This window comes from Muscardinus avellanarius (assembly GCF_963383645.1).
Source record: "Muscardinus avellanarius genome assembly, chromosome: 9".
NCBI classification, from domain to species: domain Eukaryota; kingdom Metazoa; phylum Chordata; class Mammalia; order Rodentia; family Gliridae; genus Muscardinus; species Muscardinus avellanarius.
Genome location: NC_137795.1, coordinates 22,638,833 through 22,665,902, shown reverse-complemented (window position 1 = coordinate 22,665,902; position 27,070 = coordinate 22,638,833). Strand labels below are relative to the sequence as shown.

At 37.2% G+C, this 27,070-nt stretch overlaps 1 protein-coding gene across 1 annotated transcript in view; it reads right to left on the bottom strand.

Moving 5' to 3' along the window:
* POU6F2 (POU class 6 homeobox 2) overlaps positions 1-26,001 on the bottom strand; it is a gene marked incomplete at its 5' end in the record, with an annotated part of 485,527 nt that extends 459,526 nt beyond the window's left edge. Inside the window, one exon of the mRNA XM_080701414.1 lies at positions 25,897-26,001. Coding sequence (XP_080557540.1) covers positions 25,897-26,001 — 105 coding nt within the window. The remainder of the gene's footprint in view (positions 1-25,896) is intronic.
* Between the last annotated feature and the right edge of the window lie 1,069 nt (positions 26,002-27,070).

Sequence of the window (27,070 nt, the reverse complement as noted above, 5' to 3'; positions counted from 1 at the left end):
AGCACCATGACTACCATGACTACCACCACCACCACCACCATCATCATGACCGTCCCGCCGCTACCACCATCACCACTATCACCATCACTATCATCATAATTTCTGCCACCCCATGATCAGCCCTATTCTCCGTAGTTGACCATTCTTAAGGACTTAAATAAGATCTCTTATCTCCCTATCTGAAGTGGGTCCTTTGTGTGTATTAGTTGTGTGCTGCTATAACAAAATACCTGAAGCTGGGTAATTTGTAAAGAAAAGATGTTTACTTAGCTCATCATGGCAGATGGCATCACAATGGGGAGAACTCATGTAGGAAAGATCTCAAGGCAATACAGGAACCAAAAGAGTAGAGAGGGGACAGTCCTGTTCCTTTATAATAACCCATTCTTGAGGAAATTAATTGGGCCTTATAAGAACTATGTTAATCCTTTCTGAGGGTAATTCCACCAATGACCTAAACATTCCCATGAAGCTTCCTCTTAATGGTCCCATTCTTTTTTCTTATATTCTTTCTCTCTCTCTCTTTTCTTTCTTTCTCTCTTTCTTTCTTTCTTTCTTTCTTTCTTTCTTTCTTTCTTTCTTTCTTTCTTTCTTTCTTTCTTTCTTTCTTTCTTTCTTTCTTTCCTTCTGGTACCCAGGGGCATTCTACCTCTGAACTACACCCCAGACCTATTTTTATTTTTTATTTTGAAAAAGGGTCTCACTGAGTTGCAAAGGGCCTCACTAAACAGCTGAGGCTGGCCACAAACTCGGATCCTCCTGTCTCAGCCTCTCAAATGCTGGGATTTGAGGCTAAGCATGCGCCACCACGCTCGGCTTGGTCCTATCCTTTACAACATCACCACACCGAGGACCAGGCATGTGACACAAGAACCCTGACAGACACATTCAAAACCTATGCAAACCTCAGCACTATTCCTTACTATCTTAGTAATATTTGTATTTTCTTCCTGGTGCTTATCACAGTTGGTATTTGTCTTTTTGTTTGTCTTTTGTTGTTTTTAATTGGTTCTCATCTGTTTTCTTGTCTATATAGCAAAATATGTGAGACAGGGTCAACACCTATCATCTATTCTATCTTCAGTAATTTAGTAGTGGCTTAGTGCCTGGCAAATAGCAGATAATCAGTAAGAATAATAATTAATCCTCACCTATTATAAACCCTAACCCAAAGCATTTTATTTTAGTTTTCTATAACAAAGAATGATCATTCTAATCCAGGTGTGGTGGTGCACATCTGTAATCTCAGTATTTAGGAAGATGAAACAGGAGAATTATAGGTTTGAAGGCAGCCTCAGAAACAAAGTGAACCTCTCAGCAGTCTCACTGAGACTGCTAGTGAGACCCTGTTTCAAACAAAAATAAAAAAAGCTAGGGGTATAGCTCAGTGGTAGAATACCTCTGGGTTCAATTCCCAGTACCACAAAGAAATGAGAGAATGAGGAGAGAGGAAAGAAAGACAGAGAGAGAAAGAAGGAGAAGGAGGAGGAGGAGGAGGAAGGGAAAAATAATCTTTATATGTCAATTCAGCGTTGCAATACCCATAAGAAGTCATTTTTAAACTGTACACAAAACATGCAGGCATTAAGAAGAACGAGCATCACATAGAGTCAGACAAAGTAGCCTGGTTGTTGGTATGGATTGAGAGGTGAAGAAGGAGCTATTTACTCAGAAACATCTCTCTCACTTGCTCAACATGAAATTCCCACCATTAAATTAAGCTTTAAGGTTACTGTACTATAATGCCATGAAATAATTTATAAATAGTTGTTCACATATGATCTCACAATTCATAAGTAAACTCATATTTAGACTATTTGAACAAAGAATACTGCATAGGTCGTTTCTGCCTTGCAGAAGGCTGAGGTATTAGACATGAGGTCTCCATGTTAGTCACTGCCTGGTGCTGCTATGCATGGAGAAACAGAGGATACCAAAAGGACAATAGTGGGAGAAATGTTGCCTTGAGCCCCGATATTTTGTGGATATTCTTCTACAAACAAAATTTGGGAGTATTTTATACACCTTTAACACATATGTTTGAGTAAACCAATTTATAACTTATGGGGAGAAACAAAGAGCAGAAGTGTTTTTCTCGAGGCCTGGGCTGGACGGGCACAAGAGGGAGGTCTGGTCATAAGAATAGGATTCGGTTATAAGTTGGGCAAGTGTGTGTGTGTGTGTGTGTGTGTGTGTGTGTGTGTGTGTGTTGAGGAAATGGAAAGTGTAATAGACACAGCAGAGATGAAGACAATAGACACAAATGAAGAAAAAGACACAGGTAGTGGAGGAGAATGTGACTGGTTGCTCATGGGCAACCAATAAAGCAAAAGCCTTTTAAGTAAATCAGTGTTACGCAATACAGAGCTCTCAATCCAGCAAGGCAGAGATACTCCAAGGACTTTTCCCTTAGAGACTACCTATGTAAACTTCAAGGAACACACGGAGATATCTGCTGAGCCAAGGCCAATCTGCTTAGTCAGTGCACTCTAATACCCCCACATGTGCTGCCGGGCCCCGGAAAAGTCCCCGGCTTCACTCGACTCCCTTGACTGTTCCCCCACCTGTGCACGGCCCCCTTTTCTTGGCTTTCATTCACAAAGCTGAATCACAAGAAAACTAAAATGAGATTTAGTTATTTTTCCAACTCTTGAGAAACTTCCTTTAAAAAAAAATCTATAATTAAGAACAGAAAAGGAAAACTCAGAGTATCTACTTTAGGGAAACAAAGCAACTGCGTGTCATTTTGTTTTTAATGGACAGGATAAGAAGAAAATCATTTTCCTATTGTCCTTCGGAAAATCTCACATAATCAGATCAACTCTTGAATTGATCTCCCTCCTAAAAATGAGATTATAGTATAAAACTACCCCCAACAAAGCAAGTTGATATAAATAAATAAAGTAGGATTAAGAAATATTAATGTCAAAAAATTACTAGAGAAAGCTATTATTAAGCCCAGAATTATCATATAATCAGCACATAAACTTATTTGGTATCAACCAAACCAGGGGCCCAGAGTTAGGGGAAGAAATTAGGCATGAAAAGGTTACACAGTGTTACCTCTGCATAGACCAGGATGGCTGGCAAGGGTTTACTTAAGGTGGGAAAAAAGCCCATGATTCCCACAACAACTATAACTTAACCATTTATGTATACAATATACTGTGACATGAAACTTGACACCACATACAGAAGTACTAAATACTACACGTGCTGGAGGGGTACAAGTTATTGTTGCTGGGGGAGCTGTAAGTTCTGAAAGGCCATAAAAACGAGTCAGACCTACCTGAAGAGCCTTGGATAAGGCCTTTATGAAAACCATGTGCATTCATACACTGGACAAATCTTTATTGAGTGCTTACTATGTGTAAAGCATTGTGCTAGAAACTGTGCAAATATATGGTTTCTGCCTCAAGTAGTTTATAAAGAAATATATCCCCTGGGATATAATAGTCCTACAAGGAATGAGGGAATTCCTCCCTTTGTGGCTGAACAGTGGAGTTCACATCCTTCAAATGTCATATGGAGAAGCATATAAGTGGAAATGCTTTTAGAATCTACACCCAGACACCCACTTCTTCAACTCCAGCATGTGCTTCCTAATGTGAACCCTCTAATGCCCATCACTGTTCTTTTTTTTTTTTTTTTTTTTTTGCGGGTCTGGGGATGGAACCCAGGGGCATTTGACTTCCGAGGTACACCCCCTGCCCTATTTTTTAATTCTTTATTTTGAAACCAGGTCTCACTGAGTTGCAGAGGGCCTCATTAAGTAGCTGAGGCTGTCTGCGAACCATGATCCTCCAGGTCTCAGCCTCCCAAATGCTGGGATTACAAGCGTGCACCACCACGCCCGGCTCCATCACTGTTCTTTACTGTGGAGATATTATGCTTAATGCCTTGGTCTGTTCTTTCTTCCCTTGACCCCTCCTAACTCAAACTTTCAAAAAATAGAGCTATAAACAACAAAAAATGCTTATATTTTCCTAAAATTCTCTTTGCATTAAAATACTTTATAAAAGCCAGGCATGATGGTACACACCTGTAATTCCAGTTCCTGGGACGCTAAAACAGGAGAATCCCTGGTTTGAGGACAGCCTCAGCAAGTAGTGAGACTCTCATCAACCTAGGAAGACCTTGTTTCCAAATAAAAATAAAAACAGGCTGGAGGTGTAGCTCAGAGGCAGAATGCTCCTTGGTTCAATCCCCAGTACCACTAAAAATAATACTTCATAGAATATGTTTGTACTTATTTATGTATGTTTCTATCTCCAAATGGCATCTATGTATATAGCTCAGTAAATATCTGTATCTTTTATCTGGCTATAGGCCTAAACACAAGTGTGTTTAAAATGAAGTCATACTGTATATAGTGTAAACTCACTCTTATTGGAAGTGTGGCATTGCATCCTCACCTTCCTGAGTTGTTAAAATTCACTTGAGTACTCCGTAATCACTTAAGATAGCTTAGGCTAAAATGTACCTGATAAAGAACATGGCAGAAGATTCCTTTTATCACCCCTGACCTCAGGAAGTTTCAAGGTCTGAGAGATGTCACTGCTAATTTAGTAGCTGGGATGAGCAGTGAAGCAATTCAGAGCTGCATACATTGTTCACATAATTATTGGGACAGGATTGGGGTATGAAGAGGGAAGGAAGAAAAAGGAGAGACTTAATCATTGTAAAAGTGGTCACAGAAAATAAACATATAAAGATAATTTTAAAAAGAATAATCTCTGTTTTGCTTATTTATTTATTTATTTATTTATTTATTTATTTATTGGTACTAGAGTTAGAACCCAGAGGCATTCTACCTCTCAGCTATACTTCCAGCCCTTTTTGAGTTTTATTTAGAAACAAGGTTTCACTAGGTTGCTGATATTCTCACTAAGGTGCTGAGACAGGATCTCACCTTTGAGATCCTGCCAAGTGTGGTTCACAAGTCTGTAAGACTAGTACCTGGGAAGCTAAGACAGGATGGCGGGTTCAAGGCAACTTAGCTTTAGCAAATTAGTGAGATCCTGTTTCAAAATTAAAAAAAAAAAAAATTAAGAAGGGCTAGGGAGTGTTGCTCAGAGGTAAAACACCCCTAAGTTCAGTCCTCAGGAAAACACACACACACACACACACACACACACACACACACACACACACACACCCCTGTCTCAGCTTCTCAGGTATTGGGATTACAGGTGTGTACCACTGTGCCTGGATTGCCCATTTTTCTAAGTAGGAAATGATTGTATGCTTAGAGATCAGCCAGAAGTGGCCTTAGAACTAGGATATAAACGTCTAGAGAACCTTATTAATATATCTGAGTTAAAAACAAGGGTTGAGGATCAATGGAACTTGATTAGATCTTTCCTATAAAATTTCTGTAACTACATAAAATTCATACTTCTTCAGAGAAGGGCCTTATTACATCTATATTTATATTGCCATATCTATATGATAGTTAAAGCTACTAAAGTTTATGGAAATATAGAATAAAGAGAAGCTGGGATTATATCATCAGAACTATATCATTTTTGGAGAGGAGAAAGAATTAGCAACACATTAAAAAAGAAGAGTAAGCAAACTAGAAGGTTAGGGTTAAGAAAGCCAATCCACTAGGGAGCCTCAAGGTTGGTTCGAGTCTGGTAAGGAGGAATAAATTCTGGGGTTCTAGTACACAATCATAGTTAACAATAACATATACTTTAAAATACCCAGAAGAGAGGATTTTGAATAGTCTCACCATGAAAAAATGATAAATATTTGAAGTCATAGATATGCAAATTTTCTTGACTTGATATTTACATAACACGTGCATGTATCAAAGTATCAAATTGTACCCATAAATATGTATAAGTACTATCTTAATTAAAATTAAAATAACACCTTTTATTAAAAAATAAGTATATTCAACCATATCCCCAATAAATGCAAAGGTAGATGAGTACTTGTATGTCTTTCACAAGAAAAATTTAGATGGGGAGGGAGCAAGAATGGGAGGGAAGATCCAAGAAGTAAATGAATGATGATAGTAATAATTATCTCATGCACGGGTGATGTGCTGTGTGCCAGATATAAACTGCTTCATTTAATTCTCACAGAAAACCCTGGAGGCAGCCATTTTTATTACTCCTACCTCATTTTCAAGAAACTGAGGCACAGAGAAGCTAAATAAGAGCAGGGGATGCTCAAGCTATGAAAGGTGATGAGCCTATTATTCCAAGGTTCCGTTCTGATATTCCTCTATACTATTTTCTCTTAGTCATTAACAATTTTGCCTTGAGGATACAAAAGAAATAAATGTCAGAGAATGGCTAGGTGAGAAAGACAAGCTTCATAGGCAATATTCTTAGAAGTCAACTTTGATAAGTCGGGTCCACCCCTACGCGATCTCACAGCGGAAGCCAGAAGCAGAGATATCGCGAGACTCCAGGTGCCTCAAGACTCCAAACATCACCATGCTACAGATGTCGCGAGAGAATCGGCATGCCCATAAAACAGCAGTGCCTCAGATACCCCACGTGACTCAGCCAGCCATCAGGACTATGCGCAACTCTCCAAGACGCGTGGCCCATCGGTCCCTTCCCCCACGGTGGCTGACTCTCCGGAGGGTGCCGGTCCGAATCAGCGGTCTCTGATAACCCGGTTGGTGTTTTTGCCTCCCTCCTAAACCCCCTAACTCTATTTTCAACCTAACAAACTTATCTAACAAAATTTTACTATCTCAAGTATGAGAAGGAAAGAATCACTTGAGGCCTAGTATCTCATCAATTTTCTAATTAAATTTCTCTGTTTGTGTAATGCTGAATATATATATATATATATATATATATATATATATGCCATAGAATAGAAAGATGTTTGTGGATTCCCATGGCACCTCAAAGTGCTCAGCACTTTGATTTCTTTATAAACACAAGCAATGGAGACACGGAGGCATCAGAATGCTTTGTTTATTTATTTATTTATTTAGATGGTACTGGGGTTCCTGGAAGCCCTTCTACCTCCGGGCTACACTCCCAGACCTACTCTATATTTTTATTTGGAAACAGGGTCTCTTAAGCCAGCAAGGCTGGCTTCGAAACTGTGCAATCCTCCTGTCTCCACCTCCCAAGCACAGGGATTACAAGCGTGCACCACCACACCCGGTGCCAGAATGCACTAGTTAGAAGGAAGGAAGCTTAGAAATTAATCATTAGACTTCAGAGTCGATGGCTAATATAGTATCTGCATTTCACCACTTTCCAGGGATTTCTTCTGGGGAAATCCCTTTTGAAAGGCTCAATAAGAAGATCGGAGCAGGTCAGTTTGTCAATAAGGGATTGTTGAGAATCTATGGCTAGGAAAGTAAGGCGGGCGGCACTAGGCAGTGAAGAGTTCCAATTTGCCACATCAGGCTGTGGGACCTTGTGGGAGTGTGAGCAGAAGAGTGACTATCATAATGACAGCTTGTGAGATTGTATCTGGGAATCAAGGACAGTATGAATTGGAATGGAGCTGAAGGAGCAAGGCACAGAGTCTGAGCATGTGGGACAGAAGTGGTGGGCAAAATTAAGAACTTTGAAAAAAAGACAGAGCCAGGTGGATTCTCTGTCCACTCAGCCCTTCTTAATCCAGAGAAACACTGGCCAGCACCACCACACTGGCCCTGTCCCACACTCTGCCTAACAACCCGTCCAGGCTGCTGTAGTCTCCTGTATTGGGCTAGCACTAACAAAATTGAAGCTTTTGCCTTTATATTAGCCTCAGACACTTTGAATCCTAAATGGACGAAAGGTTTGTTCAACCAAGAAAAATCACTTCCAGGAAAAAACAACAACAAAGAATATTACCCAGAATAGTAAAAGGTACTAAGAAATGAATGGAGGTAAGTTTTGCCTCCAGAGGGAGAGTTCAAACCCTTGAGAATGTGCTGTTCCTCTTTTCTACCAAGAGGCCCAGGATTCTGAAACTTGCTCTAAAGACCAGATGAATTCCTCTTCAACAGAATTCTATGGCGACGGACAAACTGAAAGTACTTTAGAGGCTTCACATGCTCTCAGCTCTTGTGAAAAGAAAAATAAATGTTTCCATATAGTGTAGCACAAAATACAAACCATTGATTCATGTGTGCATATGTGTATGTGTATAAAATCCTGAAACTCAAATATCAGGGTCACTTTCAGTTCAGATGATTATTTTGTTTAATATTGAACCTGGAGCTGGGTGTAGTGGTGCATGCCTGTAATCTCAGTACTTGGGAGTTGGAGACAGGAGGACTATAGGTTTGAGGACAGGCTCAACAAGTAGTGAGACTCATCAACCTAGCAAGATCCTGTTTCAAATTAAAATTAAAAATAGGTCTAAGGGTTTAGCTTGGCAGTAGAATGTCCCTGGGTTCAATTACTAGTACCAAAAAAAATTAAATTAGGAATCCAAGGAAAAATATTAAAATGGTAAGTGTACAGATATTATCATTTGTTTATCCCTGTGCACAGAAATACAAAGCAAGTCCTTAACATTACTTCAGTTTGACATTATTTTGAGAAAGTGTCATTCAGCAATCAGCTGGAATAAATCCTAAATTCAAGTCATTGTTTTCCAAGTACCAAAATAATCTTTTTATTCATTGTATTTTATTATTCATTAGCTTTGTCCGTTTGTAACCGTGCATGAAGCTGCCAATTAACATGTTGCTCTATGGCCTTTTGTACTAAAAATTTTGAAACATGATTTGAATAATCCATTTCCCAGACTGTAGAAAGATGAAAATATTTACAGTCATTGGACTCATGTTGCATAAAACATTGATGACATGAGTAGTAACAAAAGTCCACTCAGAGTAACATTTTAAGAAATGTTTTTTCTTTTTTTTTTTTTTGCAGAACTGGTGATTGAAACCTATAACTACACTTCCAGCCATATAATAATAATAATAATAATAATAATAATAATTATTATTATTATTATTATTATTATTTGTTTTCTTTGGCAGGTCTGGGGATGGAACCCAGGGACATTCGACCTCCGAGCTACACCCCCTGTCCTAATTTTTATTCTTTATTTTGAAACAGGTTCTCACTAAGTTGCAGAAGGCCTCACTAAGTAGCTGAGTTGTCTGCGAACTGCAATCCTTTGGTCTCAGCCTCCCAAATGCTAGGATTACAAGCGTACGCCACCATGCTCGGATCAGCCCTATTTTTTTATTCTTTATTTTAAAACAGGGTCTCACTAAGTTGCGGAGGGCATTATTAAGTAGCAGAGGCTGGTCGTGAATCTGCGATCCTCCTGTCTCAGCCTCCCAAGTACTGGAATTACAAGTGTATGCCCCCATGCCTGGCTAATATGCTTTTAAATATGTTTTCGTTGGTGCATTGTAATCACACATCGTATGAAGATGTTCAGAGAGACAGAAACACACATGCACACAGTAGCTGGTGAGCTTCCCCCGGTTTGCTTTGTTTGTTCGTAAACTTGTTTATTTATTTATTTATTTTTTGGTCCTGGGCATTGAACCCAGGAGAATTCTGCCTCCAAGCTATGCTCTCAGCCCTATTTTTTTATTTTTTTTTAATTTTAAAACAGGGTCTCACTAAGTTGTGGAGGGCCTCACTAAGTGGCTGAGGCTGGCTGTGAACCTGGATCCTCCTGTCTCAGCTTCCCAAGTACTGGATTTACAAAAGCGTACCACCATGCCCGACTCCTCTGGTATTTTTATTTTTTTCATTACTAGGGATAGAACCCAGGGGCATTCTACTTTCGAACTATACTCCCAGCCCTATTTTTTGTTACTCTCACTGAGTTACAAAGGGCCTCACTAATTAGCTGAGGCTATCTGTGAACCTGGATCCTCCTGTCTCAGCCCCCTAAATACTGGGTGTGCATCACCACACCCAGCTCCTCTGGTATGTTATAAAGATGGCAAAAGTTAGTATAGATTTGTCTTCAACAAATTCCTGAAGCCAGTGGTATCAGATTTCCAAGCTGTCCTTCAGTAATGCATCTTTGACCATTTCTCAGTTACTTGATTCCCATATACCTTAACTTCTAGACTGTATAAGCTTTTGAAACACACAAATTCCAAGTTCCCTTCTCCACTCCCCTTTGTCTTTTCGGGTCTCTTAAATAGGCCCTGTGTCTCTTTTTCATGTTTTAAGATTCAGCAGCATTAGCTGGGCATGGTGGTGCACGCTTGTAATCCCAACATTCGGGAGGCTGAGACCGGAGGATTGCGGTTCATGGACAGCCTCAGCTACTTAGTGAGGCCCTCTGCAACTTAGTGAGACCCTGTTTCAAAATAAAGAATAAAAAGGGGGCAGGGGGTATAGCTCGGAGGTCAAATGCCTCTGGGTTCCATCTCCAGACAGCTCTTGGGTGCCTTGGCCTTGGCTGCAAATGAATAAGAAACCACAATCACAGCTGAGGAAGACTTTTTCCTTCTAGACATCCATGTGAAAATATGGATAGGAATTAGAACCAGAACGCCAAAGAAACTCCAACCTTTGAAATCACTCGAGAAGAGCATTCTACCAAAATTATTGAGCTCTTGCTGCATGTCAGGAGGAACCCCTGAAAAAACATAAGAGTTAGGGAACAAGGGGAGAGAGGGAGATGCTTAATATAAAGAGAGAAAAACCAGTACAGTCTCTGGCAATTCTTTTAATTCCTCACCTATTCTAAGAAGGTGAGTACGATCCAATTTGGAAGGTAGGAAGGAAGACAGGGAAGGTTGGGAGAGTTAGTGGGGAGGGGAGAATAAAACAAAACAGAAAAGACAAATGAAATATTTCTGCACCAATCTAAACTAAAAATACAGAAAGCCCAGGTCCTCATTGTACTCCAGCTCCTTTATTTGGCTACTCAGTCTGACAATGGCTCCAATAAGATACCAACATCACTCATTTCATACAAAAACAGGCAGGAATTGCCCAGATAAAGGGTGGTGAGAAGAGATTTGTCCATCCCCAATCTCCACTTCATGTGAGCACACTCCTCACTCATGAGAGGAGAGATTCCGCATTACATTGACTGGTGACAAGAATTCAACATCCATGGTCTCCACTCCCATAGGGAACTTAATCTCTCTTTGCCTCACTTCCCATAGGAAGAAGAAACCCGGACTCTTCTCACGAGACCCAAACTTTCCTCTGGTAAATTGTTCCAAGATCAACGCTCAGGAACACAAGAAATTATCAAGCCTTAAAGGTAAACAGAAAGCCAGTTTTCAATTAGCTTTATAAGTAAAAAAGTAAAAATAGCTTCAGGAATTAAAGGTCTCATTTATTGTTTCTTAAGACTCCAATAGAATAAAATAAATATATAAAGTATCTATTTTTTACTAATGCACAATGATAATTTGTCCTAAACTTAAATAGTAGCTGGCATCTCAGGGGCATATTCTTCTGTTCATTTGGTCATAAACAATTTAAGCCTTATATTTTAATGTGGTAGAAACTTATTGTTTGGACTTTAAGTAAAGAGCCAGAAAGTACCATGCTCTATAGCCTTCAACTTTTCTTTTAAAACATTATTTTTAACAGGAATTTGGTCCAATGAGAAAGAAAGAAAATCATCAAAATTATTGAAGGAAGAGAAATATGAAGAATGAGAAAACTCTCAGAGATCTTAATGCACAAAATCAACTCATCTCCTGTCTGCTAGACCTCACTTTTACTCCCTCTCAACAGATTCAACCCAATTTCCCACACGGCTGAGCCCTTGCAGGAGATAGTATCAACACTCAATTCATTGGTTTAAACAATGACCATGTCTACTCACTTTAATTCAGAGAGCTCATTGAGAGAAGGATGTAGGTGTGCAGAGATATAAAAGATATGACTGTGGATCACAGGCTCCAGGCCAAAAAATATGCTGCCTTTTACCAAGTGTATTTCTTCCTGATATTCCAAAGCAAGTATTCTGTTGAAGAACATGGCTTCAATTTATTCATTTCACCAAATTGTCATACTATTTTCTAACCATATGTCGTTGAGGTTGGCATATCTGAAGTATTTGTAAAAGCTAAAGGAGTATTTGTAAAATTTAAACAAGAGTAAACTTTATTTGGTCCTATATTCCTAACACACTAATACAAACAATATTAATGTTGGTGATAATTTCAAACTACAAGGTAGAAAAGAGATTTTCCTTTTGCCACCCCACTTACACTTCTAGGTCCACAAATATTTATAATGCCATTTGACAGGAAGAAAATTTAGTTGGAACTAGATAAGCAGGATAAAAGATACCCTCTGTTTAGTTCAGTTTTTAAAAAATAAGGTTTAAATGGGAGAAACACTACAATAGTATAAAAATGTTTTCCAAAATTTGAGGTAAGATATTGTAGTTCTTTCATAGACTCCCTGACCTCCAACCTCTATAATCCCCAATGATAACATGAAGGATTATAATTATTATAAGGAAATGAATTAAGACTTGTCAATGTGAGTTAAGTTTTGTAGAGAATAGATACAGAAAGCAAACATCTTGTAAGTTTAACACTCTTCAAATCAAGGCAAATTTTTAATCAGTTAAAAGGCAGGTACATAGATACATGGTTGATAGAAAAGTAATCAGAAGATAAAGAATTGACAAAGGAGTTTCTTGAGTTTTTATCTCAAATATTGAAAAACCAATTAGGATTACAATAATATGAACCTGTTTACAACCCTTCCCTGAAATCCTATGTGGTGATTCTGTTTCTCTAATACACAGAACATCACCTACTGGTCACTCTATTTAGGTCTGCTCTGGCTTGAAAGCATAGCTCGTGGAGTGTTAGGAAATCAATTGTTTAAGGCCAGAGTGACTCCTTGTTCAGTTAGAAGCAGCTCTTGGGATGGAAGCCTACCAAAGAGCATTGGCTTGTTCTTCTGTTTCTCCATTCATCATCTTTCCATTATTTTGTATTTTATAAAAGAATCACCTTCCAGTCCACTATGCAGAGCCCAATTATAACAGATGATGTCAACAATTGTTTTCTTATACATAGTACAAGAAATAAATGAGTGATGATTACTTAGGAGGAAGGGGTAGATGCAGAGGAAGAAGAGAGAAGGGGAGAGGAAGAGAGAGAAGAACAAGGAGGAGGAAGAGGAGGAGGAGGAGGAGGAGGAGGAGGAGGAGGAGGAAGTGGAGGAGGAGGAGGAGGAAGTGGAGGAGGAGGAGGAGGAGAAAGTAAACAAGATTCTAAGCTTCATACTTTCCACAGGTGACATCATTTAGAGCCACGGCTCAAAGCTGTGACTTGGGTATGGTTAAGAACTTACACCTGGCCTCCAATGTCCTTGGCCCAAGTTTCAGCCTTGCCACTTACTGTGCACATGACTGTGAACCACCTCCTTAGACTTTGGCTGTGTAGTTAGCAAAATGGAGATGAGGATGAGGATGTATCCACTTCACAGACCTGTGGTGATGATTAAATTATGTTTTCAAAGTTCCTGGCACCTGGTAAGTGCTCACTAATTAGTAGATTGTTCAGTGGTATTATTTTTTGCAATGAATATTTAGCCCTTTTCTCAATAACAGATGCTATTAAACATTATTTCAGATATTCAGCAAAGTTTACAAAATTCTTTCTCTCTCTCTCTCTCTCTCTCTCTCTCACACACACACACACACACACACACACACACACACACACACACACTCAATGAATACCAGACTATAGTCCTTTATTCCTCTTCTGATATTGATTTATGGCTGGGGGGGGAATATAATTTAATCTTCATTGACCTTTTTTCTTAATTTAAGATAACATTCATCCAATTTAAGAGGTACTGTGATGGAGTGCATTAGAATCACTTATAAAGCTTTTTTAACTTTATTTTGTTTTTTATTTATTTTGGGTCTTAGAGACTGAACCCAAGTGCTTTTCACATGCTAAACCGCTAAGCACATTCTCTGTCACTGCACTATACTCCCAACCTCTAAAGCTTTAATACCAATATGGTGGCTCCACCCAGAGAAATCAAAGCAGAATTTCTGCACATGAGACCTGTACATTGGTAGATTTTTAAAGGCTTCCCCTTGTGGTTCCAAAAGACTCAGAGTTAAGAACTAAGGCAGAGGGAAACAGTCAACTTTCAGAAAGAACATCTGGGTTCAGATCTCACTTTTTCCACTCAGGAGAAATATGTCTACAGAAAAGATATGCAATCTCTCTGAGCCAGTTTCCACTTCCATAAAATGGGAAGGATGATTCCTACCTACTTCTACAGCTGTGAGTTTCATTAGCTCACTAGTATCAAAGATATGCTTGGCAATTTGTTCTCAAGAGCCTGTTTTGAGTTTCAGGGAATGCAGCAAGATACTATGAAACTTACAGATGAAGCATGATTGTTTCCTATCAAGGATACTGTCCTGGCATCTGGAGGGAAGGACAGAGGAGGGGAAAAGCATACACCCACCCCAACAGGCAGCTCTAATAATCAATTCTGGAAATCTATACAGAGAACGATGTTACAGCCAGCTCACACTACCATTCAAGTATAAAATTTCAATACCACAAACTTCACTTTCTTCTTAGTACACAGGATGTAATGTAATTAAGATGAATAAGCAGATATATCCTAAAAGAAATGTAAATGTACTAAAAAAGCATAACACCCAACACATTCTCTTAAATATTTAAGTAGTATATATTTTGTCTATCTCATCAAAATACTAAATTAGAATTCGAGGGCCAAGTCTGATGAGTTTTGATTCAGCCCCTCTCCTGGCTGCATTATTTAATATATGAATCAGAGTTGAAGAATTGGTCTGGCAATGTGAAATATAGAAAACAGGAATTTAACTGACATTAATTACCATGAATTTCTTCAGATCTCTTTTTCACTAATCTAGGTATACTAACCGAATCATGCATTGGAAACATAAATCTATGTCAATTATTTTAATAAATAGCTTTGAGGCCCATGGAAGAAAATAAGTTATTCATTTTGTTCAACTGAGTTGATAGCATAGAAAAAACCATCAAGGTTTTAAAGTTATGTTTCCTATTGAGAACTGGCTTCTTGTGTTATTTTTTTCTCACTTGTGCTTCCTTTTTACCAAATACAACATCGTGATCTTTGTTGCTATTTTAATTGGTTCCAATGTTCAACATATACATCTTTTTTCAATGCATCAATAAAAGCACATTAAAAAATCAGTATCTTTTTCATGACATAAATCTACCCATCACTTACATGATATTATCTGTTAATTCTTTTGGTAAAGTAAATCCCACTGGGAAAAATCTAGAACCTTTCCTGTTAAGAGAATAAAACATCTCTATTTGTTGGATTAATTTCTGAGACTAGCTTATTTTAAAAATATACAGATGCGCATTAGAAGAGAACTAGTTATAAAAAATTGAACATCCATAAAAGGGAATGCTACAGACAAATGCAAATCTAGAGCCAGTTATGGTGGTGCACATAACTGGCTGTGGTCCCGGCTACTCAGGCTGAGGCAGAATATCTTGAGCCCAGGAATTCTAGGCACACTGGGACAACAAAGACAAACAGACCCTGTCTCTTAAAAATCAAAGTATGTAGATCTATTCAGAGTAACAGAAGAAGATATTCAAAATATGTTTATAAAAGTAAAAGTGGGGAGGGAGAGGGAATGGGATGCTTGTATATCCTCACAAGTCTTGTATGCCACTGAGATGTTTGACTACAATACACCAATAAAAATATATTAAAAATAAATAAATAAATAAATAAAATGTAAAAGTGAGTTGCAAAGCTCTGTGTATAATATGGATCTCTTTTGGTTGTATAAATATTTTCTATGCTTATACATGCATACAAAATTTCTAGAAGGATATTATAAGAAATTGTTAATGCATATTTGTAGGAAAAGAAATGATATAATACTTTACTTTCCACTTTATATTCTTCCGTGCTGTTAAAATTGTTTGCCAATAGCATGCAATTACTTTCAGAACTTTAAAAATATATCATGTGGCGCTCTGCAATCACATGCATATGTGAATTGTGTTCATGTTCATATCTGTGCACCCAAAGTATATAGACAGCTTTACTCAGTGCTCCGTGCTACCCAAAATAGCTGCTTAAATTCTATTTGGTAGGACATGGTGGAAAGGGAGAAAACAATTCTGGCTGATACGTGTCAGCACTCACACAGAGTAATGAGACAGTGGAAGTATAAACCTCCCGTTTTTGTAAGGAAATCACCACATTAATTATCCCTTTGGTTACACTAATCAACTATCTACTCAAATCCCTACAATAACCTCAAGGTTTAAAAGTCAGAGGACAGCTTTCCATCCATCCTCTTGAACATCTTGGTTAAGGAGAGTACTTTCAGCAAGCACCTATAATCATTTTCTCACATAATAAAATTTTAAAAAGACATCAGGGCCGGACATAGTGACTCACTCTTGTAATCCCAGCATTCCAGAGGCAGAGAGCCTCAGCTACTTAGGGAGGCACTTTGCAACTCAGTGAGACCCTGTTTCAAAAACAAAAGAAATAAAAATTAGGGCTGGGCATGTAGCTTGAGGGAGAATGCCCCTGGGTTTCATCCTGGTTACAGAGAGAGAGAGAGAGACAGAGAGAGAGAGAGAGAGAGAGAGAGAGAGAGAGAGAGAGAGAGAGAGAGAGAGAGAGAGAGAAAGATTCCAGATACCTTTCAATTATTAGAAGTAAAAAAAATTTTATAAAATGTGAAAGCATGGGCTTGTGCTGTGAATTACATTGTCATATTGCCTCATTTTCATTCTCACTACAATTTCTTTAGTCCTTGAAAACCTAAAGTAAAGTTTTTTAATTTATAAATGATAAAAGTTTTCAGAAAAGAAAATGATGTCTTTAGTCTTTGAATGCAGTTAGTTACATTCTGTAAGTGAGTGAAGTATGAGTATGATCGTTTTGGAGTTAAGCTAATGTCATCTTTTGCTTCCAGAAACCTCTGTGTATTACCATAAACACATTTTATATTAGCAACATTATAAACACACTAAGAAATACACCTAAGAATGTGTAAAACTCTCTTTTAAAAAATTGAAACAGAGAAAATGAATACAGCGGGGATAACTTTTAAGATTTTGAACACCATTAGCTGATATGAACAGAGAGACATTTTCAAAGTTAGAGTTCTTATATTACAGCCAAATTTCCACAAAATCTCCCATTTTTCCCAAATTCTGACCTGGGGCATTTCATCCACAGTCATCACTTCTGCCTACCATTCAACCAGCATCTTGTCAAATCTGGCTGCAAGATTAAGTTTCTCGATTCAGAATTCAATATTGTAACCCTAAGGATATAAGACCCAAGCTGGAACATTCTGTTTTTTTAAAAAAATGGATAAAATTGTTTCAGCCCAGAGACCACAGTTTGCCCTGACCATAATGATGAATCATCAGGACTGACACTAAGTGAAATGAGTTTGATGTTCTTGGCTTTATTCGTGCACATTAAGCAGCATTTTACATTTGTCCCAAGTCTCAACCTTTTGAAGAAAAGGTTGAGAGAGTCTTGTTTTCTTGTATTATTTAAGACTTACACAATTAACTAGCTCTGTCTGAAGCAAGTTTGGCCTGTTACTGTCTAGTGCTATGTTTCTGGCTCCCATACTGACCACACTGGAGAAACAGAACTAAAGATCTAAGGACTATCTTCTTTTTCTTCATATATATGCACTCTCAGTGAAGACTTCTTGTATGCAGGCTTCTGTGTTGGTAAACATTTACCTCTCTTCCAGCTATAAATCATTTTATTTTTAAAATCTGTGTTGCATTAAACTGAAGCGTTTCTGTACAGCAAAGGAAACTATCAAGAACCTCAACAGAGAGCTGAAAAAATGAGAAAAAAATTTGCCAACTATTCTTCTGATAGAAGACTTATATCTAGAATATACAGAGAACTCAAGAAATTCACAAATAAACAAAAAAAAATAACCCAATCAAAAATGGACAAGGGAACTAAATAGACACTTCACAGAAGAAATTCAAATGGCCAATAAATGCATGAAAAACTGTTCAACATCATTAGCAATTAGAGAGATGCAAATCAAAACTACCTTGAGATTTCACCTGACTCCAACTAGAATGGCATCATTAAGAACACAAGCAACAACAAATGCTGGCGAGGGTGCGGAGAAGTGGGAACTCTGCTACATTATTAGTGGGATTGCAAATTAGTGCAACAACTTTGGAAAACAATATGGAGGATCCTCAGAAGAATGGGAATGAACCTACCATATGATCCAGCAATACCATTACTGGGTATCTACCCAAAAGAATGGAAACCAAACTATAAAACTAATGCATGTGAATCTATGTTCATAGTTGCACAATTCACCATAGCCAAACTATGGGATAGGTACACAATGGAATTTTACTCAGCCATAAAGAAGAATAAAATATTCCATTTGCAGGAAAATAGATGGAACTGGAGAACATTATACTAAGTGAGATTAGTCAGTCACAAAAAGTAAAAATTGGATGCTCTCTCTAATATGTGGAAGCTAGGGAGAAAAGGGGTCATAGGAGGAACTCTAAGCGAAGAAGAAGAAACCACAGATGAGCAACTAAGGCGACCTAACTGAGGGGAATGCCATGGGGAGAGAGGAAAATTTCCCCAATGTACATTCACAAACATATCACAGTCAATCACTAAGCCAAACATGAGAAGAAGGGAGGAGGAGGGAATGGGGTGGGAACTGGGGAAGGGCTAAATGAGTGATGTGTACATGTATTCCTCTACCATCTTATGCCCCATTAAGATGTATGACTACAATGCATCAGTAAAAATAAAAATAAAATTTGTGTATAAATTTTGCAATGAAAACTGTAATTTCTTTAATGATTCACTTTGATCTGTTAAAGAGTTTGACTGAGTTCTGATCAATGCTAAAAACACCTTTAGCAGGTGTTTTTTTAAAAAAAATTGTTTCTCTAAGTGTTAAGGCATTGCAGGTAGGTGATTTTTCCATAAAAGTTTCTTAATATCCATTAAAAATTAAAGTCATTAAATATGCTGAGTTTACCTCTCATTGAGCCCCAGAAATACCTCTTGTAATAATCTGCTATTTCACAGCTTTGGGGCACTGGTTAAATTCTTGTAAAGTCACCAAAGATTTTTTTAAGTATTCCTTGGGGTGAGAGTGTACCTCAGTGATACAACAATTGTGCAAGGCCTTGGTTTGATCCTCAGCACTGTTACAAAAAAGTAAAAAGTGTATTCCTTAATTTTAAATTCATATAAGACATAAACACTGCAAAGGCTTTGGTTTTTATTTTCCTTGTGGCTTTGGTTTTTTTTCAATTTTATTTTTCTTGTCCAAAAATATTTTTTCCACCAATCTGTGTAATCTCAATTGCTACATGAGATGAAGCAAACTTAAAAACTAACTTGGAAAAAGCAGTAGACACAGAAACAGGTGCTTTGGTGAGTCTTCTATTGTCTTTGCTTGGCTTGCCTTATTTGAGGTCTTGTTTCTTTTCAGTGCACAAAGTCTCGCTTTTCACTTATTACCCCTCACAATGACTCTGGACTACTGTAGAAAAGAGAGGCAATGCTGACGGGGAGATGACAGAGAAGAGAGAGTGAAATGCTCCAGCCATGCACTGGCGCAGCTCTGTCCTTTCATTAAAGGAGTCACCACGTTTACATGCATCTTTGATGCTAGAAAAAGTAACTGGAAATTGTATGGATACCTCTTCCCACTGGAAAAATCTCCCCCCTAAAGAGAAAAAACCTGAAAATGGGTAAAATTTAGAATATTCTGTTGATCCTCAATTTTTCCCCATGATCTTATGATTAGAAAAGAGCCCTTGAAGAGACGGGGCTGCAGCTCACCCAGAATCAGTACCAAGTGCCAACAGCTAATCTCTGTCTGGTGGAGAAAAGTCCTTCCTATCATGGGAGTTTTAAAGGTGATGATAAAATATACATCTACTTTCTGAAGATCAGACAGTTTGGCAAAATAAAGTGTTTTAAAAACCTAGAGAATTGCCTTTAATATAAGTAATCAAAAATATCTTCAATTATATTGCTGCTACTTATATACAATGGTTTTATATATATCAAAAAATATATCTGAAATAACAAAAATATACTCATTTACATATGAGATAAAGAAAATAACACATAGGGGAAACCAGAAAAAAAATTATCAGATAAAAATTAGGCAATTTTTACCATAATCTGCTCAAATTGTAGAACTGAGAAGAATAAGAAATAATGGAAAGATAAACAAATCCTGTAGTTACAGTACTTTCTTCACGCTAAGATTTTAAAAAATGTGTAAAAAGCAGACCTGGTACAGAACTTGATTATAATTTTGGATCAGCTCAAAACAATATGAACACAATTACACGTGTTCACAAGACAAAACATGACTCAGCAATTTGTGTGTGTGTGTGTGTGTGTGTGTGTGTGTGTGTGTGTGTGCGCGCGCGCGCGTGCGCGCGCGCTACTGGGGTTCCTGGAAGCCCTTCTACCTCCGGGCTACACTCCCAGACCTATTTTATATTTTTGAAACAGGGTCTTTTAAGTCAGCTCTGCTGGCTTTGAACCTGCGGGATCCTCTTGTCTCCGCCTCCCAAGCATGGGGATTACAAGCGTGCGCCACCACGCCCAACACTCAGCAATGTATTTTATTAGAAACGCTTTTTCCTAAAAGAAAAGGAAGAAAGGAAGAATGGGGGCGAGGAAGGAAGGTAGGAATGGAAGCAAGGGGGAAAGTAGCAGAAACACTTGTTTACATTTAGCACAGCTATGATCATCTAAGCAAAATTTTGCCATAAAACCAAATTACAGTTTGTGTAATTTGGATTACTTTTCAGTGCTCAAATTATGATCATTTTATCTTTTTTTACATTTTTTCCTTAAGTCTAGTCCTTTTCTTTTTTGCACTTTATTTCCAATTTCACTTTCTGTTCGATCAAATGTGAGAGGAAAAAAAGCAACAGTTTGCACATTAGAATGTGATTGAAAAGTGGAGCTTTTAGATATTTGCAGACATGTTAAATTCTAATTTTGATAAAGATGAAAAGCAAAAGATACTTTAAACTTTTGGTGACATGTAATTTATACCACAAAGAAAAAATAAACTGAAATATGTCTTCTTTTACTGACCTCCAGAACAAGTACTATAGATTTTACACAGCAAATATGTGTTACAGGCAAACTTTCACAATCAGTTGTATTTGAACTGCAGCAAAGGTTCTGTATATTCTAAAGGTAAGAATCCAAAAAATTAAATTCTTAAGCATTGCAAAGTACACTTGAATGGTATATAGAGTTTCCTTAATTGACCTCAGAAATAGAGAAGAAAATTTAGTTTTAGGACTGAATTTCCTATAATGGTTGTTGGTATTAATATTAACCTTATTGCACAGTATTATTACCATATTGATAAACTTTAATGGACAAAATTGACTTTACAACTTAAATTACTGCTTTGACTTAAAACTATTTAAAAGGTAATAAAAATTGAATATATCTGATAAAATATAAAAAGCTAACATCAGACTTTAGGTCTGAGGGGAGTGGTAAGAAAAGTGTTTGAGGTCAGTAAGAAGTACATACTACAAATTCAGTTGTGTTGAATTTAATATCTGCCAAAGAAAACTAGCACCATATTGTATTCAGAAAGAATAATCCTTAATCAGTATTTTTCTAGTATACTATTCATCTACAATACCATGGAGGAAAACTATTATCAGTTAAATGAAAGCAGTAATCCTTTCACACACCCCAAATGCACTAATTTATTAAAGCAATACATCAGCTTCAAAAAATATGGGCATTCACACATAAATTACTTTTCTTAGAGTATGTAAGAGTTATGCTTGTCCTGTGTAAAAAAGAGTTAGGTTAGCCTCAAAGTTTAAAATTTACATATCTACCATGAAATCAGCCTAATTGAACTGAGGACAGAATTTGCAAGTGTGCTCTTTATTTTCTGCCAGGGTTTCCTTTTCCTAGAAAACCATCACCTCACATTGACTTGAATAATCAAAGTATTCTTAAAGATGCATTGAATACTTTATGGAAGTAGGGAGGATATAAACAAGTACATAAAATTAATTGTTCTGATACTAGAACAATGACATATTATTTGTGTTTGAGCATCAAAACACAAAAGTGAGAACACATACACTGAGATGTGCTTGCAAGCCTGAGGTACCCGCATTTGCCCACAGTGCCCCTCTCAGCCTTTTGCCGGTACGCTGAGCACTGCCTTAGACATCTGCCTTAGCTTTCTAATGTACAACTGTAAATTGTCTAAGTCTACCAGGGCAAAGGGGAAGATCCATTTTACAGGTAAGGAAAATTGCAAAAGCTTTTGATTGCATTTCTAATCTTACTAGAATATAAAATGTTTTATGGCTTCCTTGCTTCACCAGGACTTTAGCAATATCCACCGCAAGTTTTCCCAGGAGCACTTCTCTCCATCTGCGTCTCTCCCATTCCTAGCAAACTCTTGAATATGCTTAATAAATATTGTTATCTAATTTGTCTCATTCTGTTTTTATTAACACCTAACTTAATATCCTCTGTTCTATAATATTTGCAAAAGTCAGTCTACAGATACAAACTATAGACTACGCAGCCATCCTAGACCCTCAGGCCTGCACATCATGACGGGAGGCTGACCAGCTCCTCTGGGGACCAAAGTGCCAGAAGGAGTATTGGACATGGTGACCCGTCTGCATGCAATGAGGAAAAAAAAAAAAAAAAAGGAGGTCTGCAATACTGATGAACTAATCTGTCACTCCAAGCTCAGGTCTGCAAAAATGAAAAGATGGACTACACATTTAATGACCATGAGAGGTGGCATTGCAAGCCTTCATTTTTAACTGATATTCAAACCCATGGTTAAGAAGCTCCTTAACTGTTTAGTCTGAATTGATTTGAAAATCATCTGAAGGATAATAATCCATCCTGCGGTTCAAGGGGTTAGGAAGCTTGCTATACAGATAACTGCTATCAAAAATCCAGCTTGATTTCCAAAAACCGTATGAATGAACTTGATCTTATATACCAGGCAGGGAGTTTGTTCTTCCGAGTACTAGACCGCTTAATTGCTTGCTGGAGGGAGGGAAAATCCTGGGGGAAAGGCATATATGAGCAATATCTACTGTGTGAAGCCAGAACTCTCTCCCAAGCTGGATCATGGCCAGCAATGCAGAAAAGTCTGCTCTTCCCTCCAGTGGAAGCAACTGTAGATATTTGATCCCCGAGGTGAATAAAAAAAAATCTAAAGATCATATTTCATGGGAATCGTTCAGTATTCTGAATGAAAATATAACAGCAAACTGGTTATTTGCTTCTCCAACCCCAAACCATTTAGGAACAGGACTCAGAACAGTGGCATTTTAGAAAGGACAATTATTATTATTACCTTAGTATATATTCTGGATCAAACAAATATTTTCATTATCAAATGGGACTGATCACACCTGCTGAGTAGGTATAAGAGTGTATTAAAACCAAGGGCTAAAAAGAAACGATTTTTCATGTGCTTCTGAGTGTCTGCAAAGCAACAGAAATAATTTTATATTTCTTTTCCTTACTGTTAGAATTAATCATTTGAGCAAATGTTCTTACCTGTGCTATAACAATTAAAATGAATTCAAGTAGGTATGCCACTTTTCATTTTGTATTTATAGATATGGTAGATATGTGTTTAATATAGATTTTCTGACTTTCATGGTATATATAAGACAGTAGGCTATTTCCTTTCCTTGTGAATTCTTGGTGCTTCAATTCCAAATAAAAGGTAAGTATTGTTGTATGCATATTTTGAACACCAAAATTTTTGCAATTTTAAGTAAATTGCTTTTATAATTTTTAATGCGATAATATGTGTCTCTTTCCATGCAACTATTTACAAAGTATGCATAACAGGTCATTAATACATGTAGTTCCTGGACTTGTGGAGCCTTAAAAATTAGAGTACACACCAAATACAAAATTATGTAATATAGCAACTAACTTTAAATCCTGACAAATTAGAAGTCTTATGTCTGTAAAATATTCAGATTCCTTTTTTAAAGTATATGCCAGAAGCTTTTAAAACTGTATACCTTGCAATTTATTTCCAATAAGTAATTTTTAATAACTAACTAGAAATATCCCCCCTGATTTTTCACCAGAAATATACAAAAAATTTAATCCTATTTCTTATTTGAGACTGAAGGAGAATAATTAAATACCATAAGTATGTTATACAAGAGAGAGAACATGTAACCAAAGAGAAGTTTTATTAAACAGGAAAGGACGGTTGTCCTTAAGTTTCATTAATGTACAAGAAGGTCATCTACTTTAACAGGTATTTACTTGAGTCCCTAAGCTACAGTTGTTTTAGCTTCATCTGATACATTTGCTCATCAACAAATTCTTACTGTGAATAGGTACTAAGAGTCTATAAAAATCACTTTGTATATTTTCTCTTTACAAATTTATGCTGAGAGACTTCACGTTATATACCAATAGGAAAAAAAAACAACTTTAAAGTTTAATTTTTTTCTTTTGAAGCAAACACCTACTTTTAAAATAGCGTGAGCCTGTAGAAACATGGTATTATATATCTGACATTTTCCATCTAAAAATACATTATAAGACATGCTGGTATTAATAAACCATGTGCTTTCAAAACCCTGAAGTGTTTTGCTATAATTTTGTTGAAAATATAGTAAGATGGTATATTTTCCATCATGCTATTAATACACAGCAAACACATTTTATGTCATCACCTCGCCAGCTTCTCTTGATTGGAAAGTGTGCAAAAAAAAAAAAAAAACTTGTAAGAGTTCGTAAATATTCGCAACCATATTCTGATTTATGAGTTAACAGTTCTCAAGTAATCATGGATAACTTCGAAAATTGGGTGGTTAAAAATACATTACAAAAAATAAAACCTAACCACATATACAGATATATTTCCTTTTTCCTCACCCCACCCCCATCATAGAAAAATCTCCCTCCCTCTGCAGCAGGGCACTATCATCCCTTTCACCCCTCCAGTTATTGGAAGGCAAATGAAAACACAAGGATCCTTTCCTCTTCTCATTTAGCTTACAACGCAAACATTTAAACACGCACATAAACTACCGATTTAACAGAAAGCACCAAACAGAGAGAGAGGACTCACTGACCCATTCGGAAGACAAAGACGACAGAGCAGGAAAGCTCTAAAAATCAGCTTGTGAGGCCTCTGAGAGAGATTCTTCTGGCATTTCATCACAGCAGCCCCAGACCAGTTCACCTCCCTGGATACAGGGAGGAGGAACTAAATAGAGCTGTTTATTAAAGCTGTTGTGCTGGATTGCATTAGGAACCGCGAGCAGACCACCTGGACCTTTCAGATTGTAGCAGTGTTTAATTTGCAGCCTGCCCCTCTGCAGCAGCCAACACTATGACTACTACTACATTTCCCAGGCTCATTCACACAGCAGCGGGGTTGTTAGAAGTACAGGCACTTGGCTTTATATATTTACATTTTATATATGGAGAAAAGAGGAGAGAAGAATACAAATTTTACACAAAAATATTAAATAGCACTAGAAAAATTTTAACCACTACCCAGGAAACAGAACACTTTTTTTTCTTCTCACACTTTCTTTTCAGAGATCAGAATCTATGACAGAAAAAATAAATTCTTCAAATGGATTTTTTTTTAAAAAAACATTCAGACTGAATCATAAATTAGATATGCTCTTCGATTTGTGTTGTGGTGGTTGTTTGAGTTTTTGTTTAAGAGCATTGCATTGAAGTTTTAAGCTGAGGTTTCCAGGCCAGATTTAATGGGTGCCTTCTGCCTTTCGCACTTTCAGCACTATGCTGGCAGGTAGCTGAAGATACAGAGAGAAAGATGGTACAGTAAATATGAATTATGTGAATCATATGGTGAGACCCTTGTGGAAAAAGGGGAGTTGAGAAATGGCTGACTCCATACCTGACCAATTACAGCTTGCATGGTCCCCGTGTCCTGCTGTGCTGAGAGATCACAATCCATCATATGTTGTCTTTGAAAAGGAGAATGGGGGTTTCTGGCATGCATCTGTCAATCAACTTCGGCACTCACAACCATCACCAAAAGGAAGGGGAAAAAAAGTCAAGCTGCTCTACCAAATAGGATGAAACTGTCATGTGACCTCCGGCAGACAAGCACACACACATTCACTACCTCCATAGAGCGTAAGAATTTTCTGTAGATATGAAATGACATTGACAAATATCCAATACCAAGTAAATAAAGTGAGACAAACAGCTATTCACCAAAGACAAAACATTGGCTGTAATCTTCCCCTAACGGTTTAACAAATCTATAAGGATTATTTTTATGCTCTTGACATATATGTTTAAAACAAAAAATTTAACTATTTTATCATGAGTGATATTTGAGATTTTGATTTTTACCATATAATTTTTAATTGTGATTCACTACCCTACTTCTCTTAAGTTGTTCCAAATACTGTTATTTTCAAAATCTCTAAATGACCTTTTGACAATATGCAGTAATCTCTGCAGTTCTATATACAGTCTTCTTTATAGAAAAGCTTTAAATGTTGACTGTCACATAGCACAGGTACCCTGATATCTATTCATTTAAGTGAACTGTGATTACCATTCAAATATAAAATATTCACAAACTACATAGTCACAAAACTTCTCATCTTCTTAAATGTTAAGAAATTGGCCGAGTGTGGTGGCCAATGTATGTAATCCCAGCGTTGAGGAGGCAGAGACCGGAAGATCACGTTTTGCATACAGACTCAGATACTTAGCGAGGCCCTTAGCAACTCAGTGAGACCCTGTTTCAAAAAATAAAAATGCTAAAAAAAAAAAAAAAAGAGAGAGAGCTGGGTGTGTAGCTCGGAGGTACAGTGCTGCTGGGTTCCATCCCCAGTACCACAAAAATAAATAAATAAATAAGTAAATAAATAAATAAATAAATAAAAGGTTAGGAAACGACTTCCAGTGCATCTATACTGATGTGATGTGGTAACAAATATTTAAACTTTTTTTCAGTTTATTTGATTCTAAACACTCTATGAAAGATTGTATTACAGTCAGTTGTTCCAAAATATAAATAGAACCTGGCAACTTTTTTTACCCTTATGAGATTA